Source organism: Panthera pardus, unplaced genomic scaffold (genome assembly GCF_024362965.1).
Source record: "Panthera pardus isolate Hobbes unplaced genomic scaffold, ASM2436296v1 HiC_scaffold_8, whole genome shotgun sequence".
In the NCBI taxonomy this organism is placed as follows: domain Eukaryota; kingdom Metazoa; phylum Chordata; class Mammalia; order Carnivora; family Felidae; genus Panthera; species Panthera pardus.
Genome location: NW_026527013.1, coordinates 150,205,933 through 150,219,976, shown reverse-complemented (window position 1 = coordinate 150,219,976; position 14,044 = coordinate 150,205,933). Strand labels below are relative to the sequence as shown.

Below are 14,044 nucleotides of genomic sequence, written 5' to 3'. Positions count from 1 at the left end.
ATCAGAGCTTGAAATTTGTTCTGACCTGGGGAGGGCTCATCTTAGCTGTCTTATTTACTGATTCTCCTTATTCTTTCCTGTGAACTAGCTGGTTTATAGGTTAGCCTGTATCTGAATCTCCTCCCAGTTGTCCTTCACCAAGGCCTCCTAGGTTTTGAGATTGCCCTTAGACTTGAACTTCACACTCTTTTGCAGAGTCAGCATTGGAACAGTATTGGATTGGAACAATCTGAGAGAGATTCAGAGCTATCTGTTTCAAGGCCTGCTTTACCTTCCTGGCAAAATCGTTGGCTTGGTTCTGGCTCTGGCATTGGGTGGTAGAGACAGTGTGTGCTTTTCTCTCTGTGCTTCACCCCCGGTTTAGGAACTGAGCCGGTGGGTGTACAGTAGTCTCGGGTCTTCTTTCTTGTCTTGCCTTTCTTGGCGTGGGATTTCTGCTTTACAAAGTAGCTGGGTAGAGGACAGTGTGGGTCCCAGTATTTTTCAACATGTAGCAGCAACATAGGACCTCTTCCCTGGGAGTGGCAGTTGAGTGGAAGAGAGGTGCCCTTACCTGTATTTAGCTTTAGCATTAGGTGGTTTCAGGCAGCATGAGAGATGCTGATGGCCTGCCCTTCCTGGGAAGATAGCGGTTGTGGTGAGAGAGCACCCGTTGTTCCTGGCTGCACCAGTCTGAAGTTTCAGTCCCACTGAGCTGGTGAGGGGGAAGGAAAGAGAGGGAGTAGGTTTTGATTCAACTACTATGTAGTCTTTCTGTTTTTCCTGAATTTCAGTAGATTTTCTTGAGAAAATATTTCTTTATTTGCTCATACCTTAGGATTATTTTTCCCTTTTGTGGTCACTAATATATCCCAAAGACGGAGACTAGAATTCGAAACAGAGTAAGAACTTAATAACTATTTATTGAATCAGTCAATAAATGAAGATATAAAAGAACTGTTAGAATGGCAGAAACTTCCTTGGTCAGCCATCTGACTTTTCTAATAAAGTTAAAACCTTCAGTTTTGATGTACTGGATACAATTAGAACAACCAATTAGCTTTTTTTTTTTTTTTTTTTTTATCTTTATTTATTTTAGAGAGAGAGAAAGAGACAGCACATGTACAGGGGAGGGGTAGAGAAAGAGGGAGACACAAAATTGGAAGCAGGCTCTGAGATGTCAGCACAGAGCCCGTGGCAGGGCTCTAACCCACGGACCATGAGATCATGACCTGAGCCACCCAGGTGCCCCACAACCAGTTAGCTTTCTTGATAAGAGAGCCTAAATATGCTTTTACCTTTTCTTTTTTAAACTTCCCTCCTTTATTTTTTTTCCAATATATGAAATTTCTTGTCAAATTGGTTTCCATACAACACCCAGTGCTCATCCCAAAAGGTGCCCTCCTCAATACCCATCATCCACCCTCCCCTCCCTCCCACCCCCCATCAACCCTCAGTTTGTTCTCAGTTTTTAAGAGTCTCTTATGCTTTGGCTCTCTCCCTCTCTAACCTCTTTTTTTTTTTTTTTCCTTCCCCTCCCCCATGGGTTTCTGTTAAGTTTCTCAGGATCCACATAAGAGTGAACACATATGGTATCTGTCTTTCTCTGTATGGCTTATTTCACTTAGCATCACACTCTCCAGTTCCATCCACGTTGCTACAAAGGGCCATATTTTGTTCTTTCTCATTGCCACGTAGTACTCCATTGTGTATATAAACCACAATTTCTTTATCCATTCATCCGTTGATGGACATTTAGGCTCTTTCCATAATTTGGCTATTGTTGAGAGTGCTGCTGTAAACATTGGGGTACAAGTGCCCCTATGCATCAGTACCCCTGTATCCCTTGGGTAAATTCCTAGCAGTGCTACTGCTGGGTCATAGGGTAGGTCTATTTTTAATTTTTTGAGGAACCTCCACACTGTTTTCCAGAGCGGCTGCACCAATTTGCATTCCCAGCAACAGTGCAAGAGGGTTCCCGTTTCTCCACATTCTCTCCAGCATCTATAGTCTCCTGATTTGTTCATTTTGGCCACTCTGACTGGCGTGAGATGATATCTGAGTGTGGTTTTGATTTGTATTTCCCTGATAAGGAGCGATGTTGAGCATCTTTTCATGTGCCTGTTGGCCATCTGGATGTCTTCTTGAGAGAAGTGTCTATTCATGTTTTCTGCCCATTTCTTCACTGGGTTATTTGTTTTTCGGGTGTGGAGTTTGGTGAGCTCTTTATAGATTTTGGATACTAGCCCTTTGTCCGATATGTCATTTGCAAATATCTTTTCCCATTCTGTTGGTTGCCTTTTAGTTTTGTTGGTTGTTTCCTTTGCTTTGCAGAAGCTTTTTATCTTCATAAGGTCCCAGTAATTTTTGCTTTTAATTCCCTTGCCTTTGGGGATGTGTCGAGTAAGAGATTGCTACGGCTGAGGTCAGAGAGGTCTTTTCCTGCTTTCTCCTCTAGGGTTTTGATGGTTTCCTGTCTCACATTCAGATCCTTTATCCATTTTGAGTTTATTTTTGTGAATGGTGTGAGAAAATGGTCTAGTTTCAACCTTCTATATGTTGCTGTCCAGTTCTCCCAGCACCATTTGTTAAAGAGACTGTCTTTTTTTCATTGGATGTTCTTTCCTGCTTTGTCAAAGATGAGTTGGCCATACGTTTGTGGGTCTAGTTCTGGGGTTTCTATTCTATCCCATTTTCTATGTGTCTGTTTTTGTGCCATAAACTTCCCTCCTTTAAAAGACTAGTCATTGTTAAGTTCTGCCTACTATTCTTTAAGTAGTACAAGTCTTTACGGAAGTGGTTTAAAATACTTTTTATTTGGGGTGCCTGGGTAGTTCAGTCGGTTGAGCGTCCGACTTTGGCTCAGGTCATGATCTCACAGCTCGTGAGTCCGAGCCCCGCGTCAGGCTCTGTGCTGATAGCTCAGGGCCTAGAGCCTGCTTCAGGTTCTGTGTCTCCCTCTCTCTCTCTCTGCCCCTTCCCTGCTTATACTCTGTCTCTCAAAAATGAATAAATGTTAAAAATTAAAAATACTTTTTATTTGAGTCATCTTTACGTTTTTTAATGTTTATTTTTGAGAGTGTGAGAGAGAGAGACAGAGCACAAGTAGAGGAGGGACAGAGAGAGAGAGGGAGACACAGAATATGAAGCAGGCTCTAGGCTCTGAGCTGTCCACACAGAGCCAAATGTGGGGCTCAAACTCATGAACCGTGAGATCATGACCTGAGCCAAAGTCAATCAACCGACTGAGCCATCCAGGCACCCCTTACTTGAATCATTTTAAATGTATATGGAAACTTTTTTTCCCCCCACAGGAAGGAAACTTGTAGCAAATCTTTTTTCTTTAAATTGATACACCTAGATAATCAATTTTTAATACATTTTAATTGTGATATTGTTGGGGTGCCTGGGTGGCTCAGTCAGTTAAGCATCTGACTTTGGCTCAGGTCATGATCTCATGGTTCATGATCTCGAGCCCCACATCAGGCTCTGTACTCATAGCTCAGAGCCTGGACCCTACTTCAGATTCTGTGTCTCCCTCTCTGCTCCTCCCCTGCTAGTGCTCTCTCTCAAAAATAAATAAACATTAATTTTCATATTGTTAAATTTTGAAATATGTATTTGTATGCAAAGTGTTAGATTTCTTTATTGCTTTATTTGAATGGTTTGTCATCTTGGATGTCTTTGATTTGTTCAGCTGATAAATTGGTGGATTTTAACAAACAACTCTCCCAAAATCAATGATCTTATTCCTCTAACTGCAAACAAATGCATGCAAATTAGCAAATTGCTTTTTTTTTTCCTTTTTAGTATCGAGCCCTGAATCATAAGAAAATAGAAAAACTTTTGCTTTATCAGTGAGATGTTCAGAGAAGTCTGTTATAGTATCTAATGTGTATTTGCTATGCATAGATTTGTAAAGGTTGCCAGTTTTATTCAGCAAGTCTTAAAATAGGTACTTACCCATTTATGGATGAGTAGACTACTTCCCCTTCCTTCCTTTTCTTCCTTCTTTCTTGCTCTCCTTCCACTTGACAAATATTTATGTGCCAGAAACTATTTTAAGATTTTTGGATATGCTAATAAGTAAGACCGTCTTTGCCCTCATGGTGGTTACTTTCTACTGGAGAAAGGTTCTGTTCATCTCCTTCCACCCTTAGCTGCCTCTTCTTCTGTGAAAAATACTTAGGGGACGTGTTATAGTATGTGAGATGACTCGGATGCTGATTTTGACTTACATCTTCCAAAAGTAAAATAATTTACTAAATGAGGAGTACACTGGTGGAGAGGTAGAAGGCAGTCCCATATAATTGATTTTTTTGTGTAATGACATCTTAACCTTTATGAAGGAGACTTTAAATTCTTAGGTAGGTATTTCCTAAAACACAGATAAGCCTTCTTGCTGCTCCTAAAGGTCATACAAACAGTCTTGAGTTCCATAGTGTATGTATATTCATGGTATATGTATGCTGGTAGTTTGGTACTTAATTTAAAAGGGGAAGAAGGATTGTTGATATTTAAGTAACATGTTTTGTAAGATAAAAACCTAGTACAGAAACAATGGACAACTTAGAGTGTCGTTTCTGATTTTTGAAAACGGTTGTCAGTCATAAGTGACATACAACAAATAATTTATTCCTTCTTTTGTTCAGTTTTCTTTCATCAAATAAGTGAATACTTACTATTTACCACCAGCCATTTTGTAACTGCTTGGTATATCATTGTAAATATGATATACCAGGTAATTGCCTTCCTGAAGTTTCCATTCCAGTGACAGTGGACTGAGAACAGACTGATTGTTAAAGAAATAAGAATTTCACAGTTATAAAACAGTAATTGAGTAAACTCTTAAGTGGGGTGGTGTACTTTATTACAGATTTTAAAACATGTTCATTTATAGTTTTGTGCATATATTGAATGTATGGTTTTTATGGACTCTTAAGATGCTATTCTAGATACTTATCAAAGTGTGTGTATGTATGTCATATCTATAAATAGATTTCCATTATGTGTTGTTACAGTGTATGCATACTTTTGGTTGTATAGTTTATTCAGGAGTGTAACTTTTATGTAACTATTCAATGGAATTGCATCATATACACATTTAACTTATGACAAATTAAGCTACTAGGTAGGAAAAAAATTAAAATATTAATGACTTTAAATATAGAACCACAGACTCAGTTTTTTCAAAAGTGCTGTTTATTCTGTACCACATTTAAGTGTATAGTTTATATTTTTATTGATTTTTACAATAAAATAAATGTAAGCTAAAATATGTCATTTTAAGTATTTTTAAGTGTACAGTGGGTGGCATTAAGTGCATTCACAATGCTGTGTAAGTATCACCACTTTGTATTTCTGAAACCTTTTTTACCATCCCAAACAGAAACTCTGTATCCATTAAACAATAACTTCCCATTCTCCCTCCCCTCAAGCCTGGCAACCTCTATTCTACTTTCTGCGTGAAAGAATTTTAGATACCTCCTATCAGTGGAATCATAAAATATTTATCTTTTTGTGACTGGCTTATTTCACTTAGTATAATGTTTTCAAGGTTCATCTACATTGTAGCATGCATCAGAATTTTATTCTTTTATGGCTGAATAATATCTGTGTATACACTACATTTTCCATTCATCTCTTGATGGACACTTGGGTTGTTTCCATCTTTGGCTATTGTGAATAATGCCGCTGTGAACTTTGCTGTACAAGTATCTGTTCAAGGTCCCTGCTTTCAGTTTGTTGGGTATACATCCAGAAATGGATCACATACTAATTCTCTGTTTAACTTTTTGAGAAACTACCAAACTATTTTCCATAGTGGCTGCAGCACTTTATGTTTTACAATTAAGGTTTTTTCAATTTAAATTAATTAATTTTTAAAAATATTTTTATTTAATTCACATCCAAGTTAGTTAGCTTATAGTGCAACTTACAGTTATGTTTTTGTATACATTTTTTGAACAGGGTCCTATGCACAGATCCATGGATGCAGCACTTTGTGAGTGATTTTTGAGCATGGCATGATTTTTATTATGTGTACTTACTATATGGAATGTGAGCTCTTTGGTGTTTCAGGAGCACCGTTATTTGTGTCAGAATTTATACTGCATTGTGGTATTAGTTGCAGTTGATACAGAGAACAAGAACTCAGGTAACGAGGTAGAGATTTTCCGTAGTTGAAGTTTTTGAAAAAGTAACATTTTTACTTTTTGGAAACTTGCACTTCATACACCAAGATATGCAGCTGTGGCTTCATTGATCATAATTTCTGCCTTAACCATGTTGGAAAGGGCATGGGTTCTGAAGATGGGGATCTTACTTTTGATTTGTGTGTTTAGCACTTATATCCAGGGTCACCACTTAGCCTCAGTTTCATAATAGAGGGGGGTAATGTATTCTTACCAAGTCACTGTGAATTTTACATGGTGTATGTGAAAATGTACTTTTTTTTTTTTTTTTTTTTTGCACAGTTACTGAATCAAAACCAAATCACTTTTGTCCTAAGAACCCCCACACCTCATTTAGGAAGTCATTGACTTTCCTTTTTCATTTAAAAATATCTTTTCTTTCTACCTCTTATCCCTTTATAAATCTAATTGTGCTTTATTGTATTTTATTTTATTTTATTTTGGAAAGGGCATTCTTTTCTTTTTAAATTTGTTTTGAGATAGAGAGTGTGCACACATGTGCAGGACAGACAGACAAAGGAGGAAGAGAGAGAATCCCAAGTAGGCTCCACACTTGTCAGCACAGAGCCTGATGTGGGTCTTAAACTCACAGACCTTGAGATAATGACCTGAGCTGAAATGAGCCACCCAGGCGCCCCTTGTTTTATTTTTATTTTAATATTAATTGACTGGCTTATGAAATAAAATTATTCTTCCCTAAATGAAAATTTGGGCTAAAGTGTTTGGAGGGGAGAGAGTTTATTGCAAAGCTTATTTTAAAAGCTTGGTTCAGGGTGCCTTGGTGGCTCTGTCGGTTAAACTTCCAACTTTGGTTCAGCTCATGATCTCGCAGTTCGTGAGTTCGAGCCCCAGGTTGGGCTCTGTGCTGACAGCACATCCTGGAGCCCACTTAGAGTTCTGTGTCTCTCCCTCTCTCTGCGCCTCCCCTACCCCTGCTCACTCACTCTGTCTCTGTCTCTGTCTCTCTCTCTTGAAAATAAACATTCAAAAAAAATTTTAAAGCTTAGTTCAGTGGGTTTAACGGAAATTTCTCTGTACTTGAAATTTCATTTAATTTTGCATCTCAGCATTTTTCAGATGAAAAAATTGAATCCTACGGCTTTTGAGTGTCTTATCCAAGATTATATAGCTATTTAGTGGAAGGGATGAGGAAGAAATCTCTTCTTTTACCTTATATTCCAGTGTTCTACCACATTAGCCTTCCCTCTGAGATTTCACCATTTATATGATTACTTGGGCACATCTCCATGGTACTAGAAGTGTATAAAATGCACTTGCACTTGTATTAATCATCTTAAGGGACTTCTTGCTGTTTTGTCCCTTTTCCTCTAAACTGGAAGATCCATACTCTCGCAGACTTTTAAAAATTTTTTATGAAACAGAAGCAATCAAAAAGCAAACTTCAGTATGTCGTGTTTTATTTATGGTAATTTACTCTAGAAAGCTTTTCAATTCATAAATCCCAGTGTATTGTTTTCCTTCCCAGCATCCCATAAATTACTCCACTAAAACTTGAGTAAGCTATTGTTATGAAAGTAATGTCCTGTCGTCAGAAGTACATTAGAAGTGTAGATAGCACCCCTTGATTAGTTTCCTGTTGGTGAAACCAGTGTTTGAGTGTGTGTTTTCTACAGGTACAGTTTGGAACATTCAAGTTGGAGGAGCTGTTAGAAGTTAGTTCTAAACCTCATTTTCTATATGAAGAAACTGATAGCGACACAATTGGCTCTTGCAAACCAGGATTCCTGAATTGTTTATAAATACGTATTCTGTCTTTTTTAAAAAAAAAACTTTTATTTTAAAATATAGAATGATAGGAAAGTATTTCATTTTTTTCCTTCTAATTATTAAAAGACAGATTTAACTTAATTTTTCAAAAGGTGATGAAAGTAATTTCCTTTTTTTTTTAAGGTTTGTGTTTGAAATGCAAAAATATTTTGTAACAAATCAGATAATATAGGTTTTTCTAAAATAAAATTTTGAAAATAAAATTAATTTCAGAAAAAAACTCTCCTGCTTACCTCCATTTTGTCTTTTTTGACATGGTAACACTTTTGTGTAAAATCTTTTATGTGCTTTATTTTCTTAGAGAAACATCAAATATATACACATACAGGATTTACATATTTATATCGAAGTAATTGTATATTTATGTTGGTTAGTCTCCAGCTTGCTTTTACAAATTAAAAACTCAAAACTGTATGTAATAGCTTCTGATTTGATATATTCAGTTTATGGCTATATCATTATTTAGTTAATGATTTCCCAGCTGATGGACTGTTACTTTGCAGTTCTCTAGGAACAGCTGCAAATCACAGAGCAAAGTACTTAGGTGCACAGGTGCAAGTATTTCTGTAGGATAGATTCTAAGGTGGTGTGAAGGCATGGTTAACGGCACGGATTCTGGGGCTAAGACTTCCTGGAATAAATCTAGGTTGCACCACTTAATAGCTGTGCAACTTAAGGCAAGGTACTCTTTGTGCTCTCATTTCCTCTGCAAAGAGGAATTTAGATCAGTGATAATCTTTACTTTCTGAGGAGACTATCTTCTTTGATAGGTTGATGGGGGGAAAATGTTGTCTCCCTATTTACTAACTAAAGAGATTGATCATCTTTTCATATGTTGTAATTAATTTGTAATTCTGTGAATTACTCATCATCTTCTGTTCTCATTATTTTGTTTGACTTAATTGCCTTTTTAAAATTGCTTTTTGAAGTATTTTGGACTCTAACACTTCATTATATGTAGTGAATATATCCTTTACTCTGTTGCTTACCTTTAATTTTTTTTGTTTTCTTTCTACATTGCTAAATCTATCTTTTAAGGCTTCTGAATTATTGTTTTCGCTTAGGAAGACCTTCTGTATCCCAAGACTTTTAAAAATTCTATTTTTTTTTCTTATACTTTAGTCTGTTTATTTCAATGTATGGATCTTTATACAGATGATTCGGGTTTGATAATAGACATACACCATTTTTTCCCTTAAAATAGATAAAACAGAATTTTATTATTGCTTTTTAAACTGGTCTCTCCTTGCTATATTGATTTGTACTGTCACTTTTATCAAATATTAAAATCTCATAAATTCATGGTTCTGTTTCTAGAGTCTTTATTTAGGTTCATTGATCTTTTGTCTGTATTTGTTCCCATATCAAAATTTTATTTTTTTTCCATATCATATTTTAAAATTACTTTTCCTTTGTAGTCAGTTCAGTATCTGACAGCACAAATTCCCTCATTTTCCCCCAGAAGTTTCAAAGCAATTTGTATGCATTTACTCTTTCATGTGTAAACTTTAGAATCAGTTTGTTGAATTATGTTTAAAAAAAAAAAACAACAAACCTGAGTTATTTTGATAAAGATGGCATTGACTTATATTTTGCATACTGTTAAAAATAGCGATTTCAACCTAATGTTTTAATTTACCATTGACTTTAACCTAGATTATTACCCAGGTATTTTCAATTGTCCATAATCTAAAGAGATAAATTAATTTTAGTAGTTCTTTTTTTCTTTAAGTTTATTTATTTACTTTGAGAGAGAGAGATGGGAGGGGCAGAGAGAGGGGAAGAGAGAGAGAATCCCAAGCAGTCTGGAGCCCATTGTAGGGCTCACACCCACAAACTGTGAGATCATGACCCAAGTGTAAACCAAGAGTCATCTGACTGAGCCACCCAGGCACCCCAATAAGTTATTTAATTTTTATTCATTTATTTATTTTTCCTTTCTAAAAATGACTTTATTTACAGGGTTAGCCTTGGAGAAAAGAGTTTCATGTCAAAAGGAACACTTGAAATATTCTTTTCCAGATGCAGAGATATTTTGAAGTCACAGGCATTGTCAGGAATACATCTTAGAAAAATTACCAAATCGTTTTCTAAAATGCCCTTCAGATGTTATGGTTTTTAATATTCTGAAATTTTATGGTACGTAGAAAACCCACATTGAAACCCACTATTTATAGAGTATCTCAGTTTATTTTTTTATTTTTTAAATATAAAATCATTTAATTTTTTTTAGTTTTTTTTTTTTTAATGTTTTTATTTATTTTTGAGACAGAGAGAGAGACAGAGGATGAGCAGGGGAGAGGCAGAGAGACAGGGAGACACAGAATCCAAAGCAGGCTCCAGGCTCCGAGTGGTCAGCACAGAGCCCGAATTGAGCTCGACCTCATGAACCACGAGATCATGTGCCGAGCTGAAGTTGGACACTTAACTGACTGAGCCACCCAGGCACCCCTAAAAATTATTTAATTTTTTAAAAGACTTTGGAATACAGAATCTATTTGGTTGTTTTCCCTTTCCTGTTTTTTGTACAATTTTGTAGCATTACCATAGAAATGCTTTTCATGTGCTTATTTTACCAGAAATTTTCATTGACATAATATACATATTTGGTTGTATACATTGGGTTCTTTGGCATATTTTTCAGGTCTTTGTTTTCTGTGGTAAAGGTTTGATATTAACATGTAATTATAGATGACTGAAACCTTTTCTGTTTCTTTATGTTTATTTTGTAAACATAATAATTTTCTGACACATTTTAGAATACCATAATACTCCTTTGGTTATGTTGGCAATGTTACTAGCTTTTAGGTCAAAGACTGCTTAAAGTGTATTTTAAGGATGTGTATTATTTATTCCCCTAAAATGTGCTGTGATTTAGTACTAGATATAGAAAAAAGAAAGTTCTTTTGTTTTTATATTGAATCCAAAAGGTGAATAATGCTAGACTTTTTATTTTGACCTTCAAAAAAAAAAAATTTCAGAATTCCATTCTGAGATCTCTTCTGAGATGATAGCAGAATTTGTTTCATATTTTCCAAATTTTTTGATAATATGATTCCTGATGCTTGAAATGCCATTTTCAGTAGTAAACAGTATGTTTTGTTTCTTGTCATGCAGGTCTTTGAAGTTCTACAGTTTAGTTCTCAGTGCTGAACTTCCTTCTCCCTTAAGTTATTATAAACTTTTGCTGCTGTTCAATAATCGTGAAGATGTCTCGCAGTCCTGATGCGAAGGAAGACCCTGTGGAATGTCCTCTTTGCATGGAGCCCTTGGAGATAGATGATATCAACTTTTTCCCTTGCACCTGTGGCTATCAGATTTGCCGATTTTGTTGGCATCGAATTCGCACTGATGAAAATGGGCTTTGTCCTGCATGTAGAAAGGTAAATACTTCAGAGTAACTTTGTGTAGTTTTTTCCTCCCATGCTTATGAGTAAGTAGATTTATTTATTTATTTATTTAACCTAATGAGTAAGTAGATTTAAAAGAATCTACAAACATTAGGCGATTTTATGTGTAGCCTTATATTTTTAAGATACAATGAAATAGTATGACCTTGGTAAAGTCATATAATCTGTCTGGTTAACCTTTAGTTTTCCTATCTGGAGAGATTAAAAAGATCCGCGGTACTGGATGTTCAAGAGAATTAGGAGTAGGGAGGCAGTGGATTTAGGTAGGATGGTGTGAAATTGGAAAAAACACTTTCAGCTGGGTGGAAATTCACTTTAATTTTCTAGTACAAAATAGGGAAGATGGTTTGATGCTTACTAAAAGAGGTTATGGGTTAAAATGACAGAGAAATCCTGGTTCAGAAGGTAATGGTTACTCATTTGTTGAGTCCTTATGATAACTCGAGGCTGTAATGCTGTTTCTGTTGTACGTTGAAAGTAGGCCTTTTAAGTACCTTGTCCCCAGGTATCATCAGCTAGTGGGCAGTAGGTTTGAAATTCAAATATAAGGTTAAAAAATTCTGTGAGTTTTAATCTTTCTGGGTCTTGTTTAAATAAGTAGGCATAATAGTTACAGTGTAGTGAGTGACTTAATAGAGTGAGTAGGATTGCTGCATTTTATTTTGAAGGTGACCTAGGGCTTAATGCAAATATCTATTTCTTTTGCCTTTGTTTTCCAGTGTCTGTTAGTATGATTTAAACTTCCTTCACTGTTTACCTATTTCAAAGAGCTCTTGTGTTCATTACTACCAAATTTCAAGAAAGCAGGAATGTGTTTTAGATTTATCTATTTAGATAAATAGGATATTTATTTTATCTCTGAATTTCCTTACCAGAGGAATTATGTCTCAGAAGGCAGTGCATTATTGAGTTGTTGTTTTTTAATCTAGTGGGCATGCAGTATATATTACATGAATGAAAAAAGGTTAGGTCTGTTTAAGTGTAAATAATATGCATAATTACATATATATTATGTATATACTTTATTTGTATATAGTATATATAACATTTGTAATAGATATTTATAATGTATATATTATATCTTTTTGTATAGTTAATATACTTTAAGAATGTGAATGAAAAGTAATTGAAACCTTAATATTAGCTTTGGTCAAAGTTTATAATAAATTTGTGTTAGTAGATTTTAAACATTTAGTCGTATTTTAAAAATTGGTTCCTGGTCATTCCGTTAGAAGATAATTGTACTGAACTATTTTGTTGAAAGTGGTGACTTTTAGTATAGCCCAAAACTATAAGGCTTGTGAATTTTTTTGACTTCATTAAGTTTATCTCTTTCTCTTTCTTTTTTTTTTTCTTTTGGTGTGCTGTGAAGTAGAGTCTTTTTTTTTTTTTAATTTTTTTTTTTAATGTTTATTTATTTTTGAGAGAGAGAGAGACAGAGTGCAAGCTAGGGAGGGGCAGAGAGAGAGAGGGAGACACAAAATCCGAAGCAGGCTCCAGGCTCCTCCAAGCCGTCAGCACAGAGCCCGACGTGGGGCTCGAACTCATGAATCGTGAGATCATGACCTGAGCCGAAGTCAGACGCTCAGCCGACTCAGCCACCCAGGTGCCCCTGAAGTAGAGTCTTAATAGAAAGTCCAATTGTTAAGTTGTCATTAGAGAAAAATCCGTTATGTGGGGAGATTTCAAAGAAATTCACTTCAGTTTTAAGGGATTACCCAGAATCACCTTAAATTCTTAGAAAGTAGAGAAAAAAGTAGAAACATGTTAAAGATAAAATAATTTTAGCAAAGTTGGTTATCAATAGTAGGGTGCCTTTCTGGGAAGACAAGCAAGTGTGGAGAATCTGAAAGACAGTCGGCCATTGGGATCAATTTTAAGAAAGAAACATTAGCTCAACAAGTACTCAAGATAAGGCTGCTGAGAAAAGGTAAGAGTAGTGATGCCTTTACGATCCTAAGGAAAATATCAGTGTGGTTGCTTGAGTGTTGCACTGAAGCAGCATATGGATCCAGCCCATCTTTTATGCCGTGTAGCACAGACAGATGCTCTCTCTCTGGAACACTGGTTATAAATTTGGGTCAGAGCCTTAAGGTGGATGAAGATACCCTGGAGGAACTAAGACCTCCTATGCTCAGAAGATGAATTATTGATATACCACCACCTTGTCCTCTCTGCAGTCACAAAAGAGCGTCCTGCAGTAAACAGAAATAACATTTATAGACTGGTTGACAGAGTTCTTACATGTAAAGATTGCTACAACCAAGAATTAACAGACATTTCAGGAATACCAACATTATGAAAGAGAAGCACAAAAAAGCAGTAAATAAAAGAACCTACCATAAGTAAGCCAACAGAAAGAAACATTTAAAAGTGTCACTGATGCTTCTCAAACAGATAAAAAAGAATGGCATATCTAATGTAGAAGGAACATTTTTTAAAGAGCAAATTAGAGATCCTGAAAATGAACAATATTATGGGTGGGCTAAGAACAGAGTGAACACAGGAACAAATTAATGTATGTTAACTAACTAGAATTTCAATGAAAATTTGAAAAGAAAAAAAAAAGAACAAATTAAGTTGGAAGATCTTGCTGAGTATTTTTTTTTGCAGAATATAGTACAAAAAAAAAAAAAGATAGAAAATAGCATGAAAGAAAAGTTCAGCAGCATA

The 14,044-nt window shown here is 35.7% G+C and overlaps 1 protein-coding gene across 6 annotated transcripts in view; it reads left to right on the top strand.

Annotated features, from left to right (window-relative positions):
- CNOT4 (CCR4-NOT transcription complex subunit 4) overlaps window positions 1-14,044 on the top strand; it is a 147,084-nt gene that overhangs the window by 52,252 nt on the left and 80,788 nt on the right. For all 6 annotated transcript variants that reach the window (XM_019452845.2, XM_019452844.2, XM_019452847.2 and 3 more), the window contains exon 2: window positions 11,079-11,344. In XM_019452845.2, coding sequence (XP_019308390.1) covers window positions 11,171-11,344 — 174 coding nt within the window. In that variant the 5' untranslated portion in view covers window positions 11,079-11,170. The remainder of the gene's footprint in view (window positions 1-11,078; window positions 11,345-14,044) is intronic.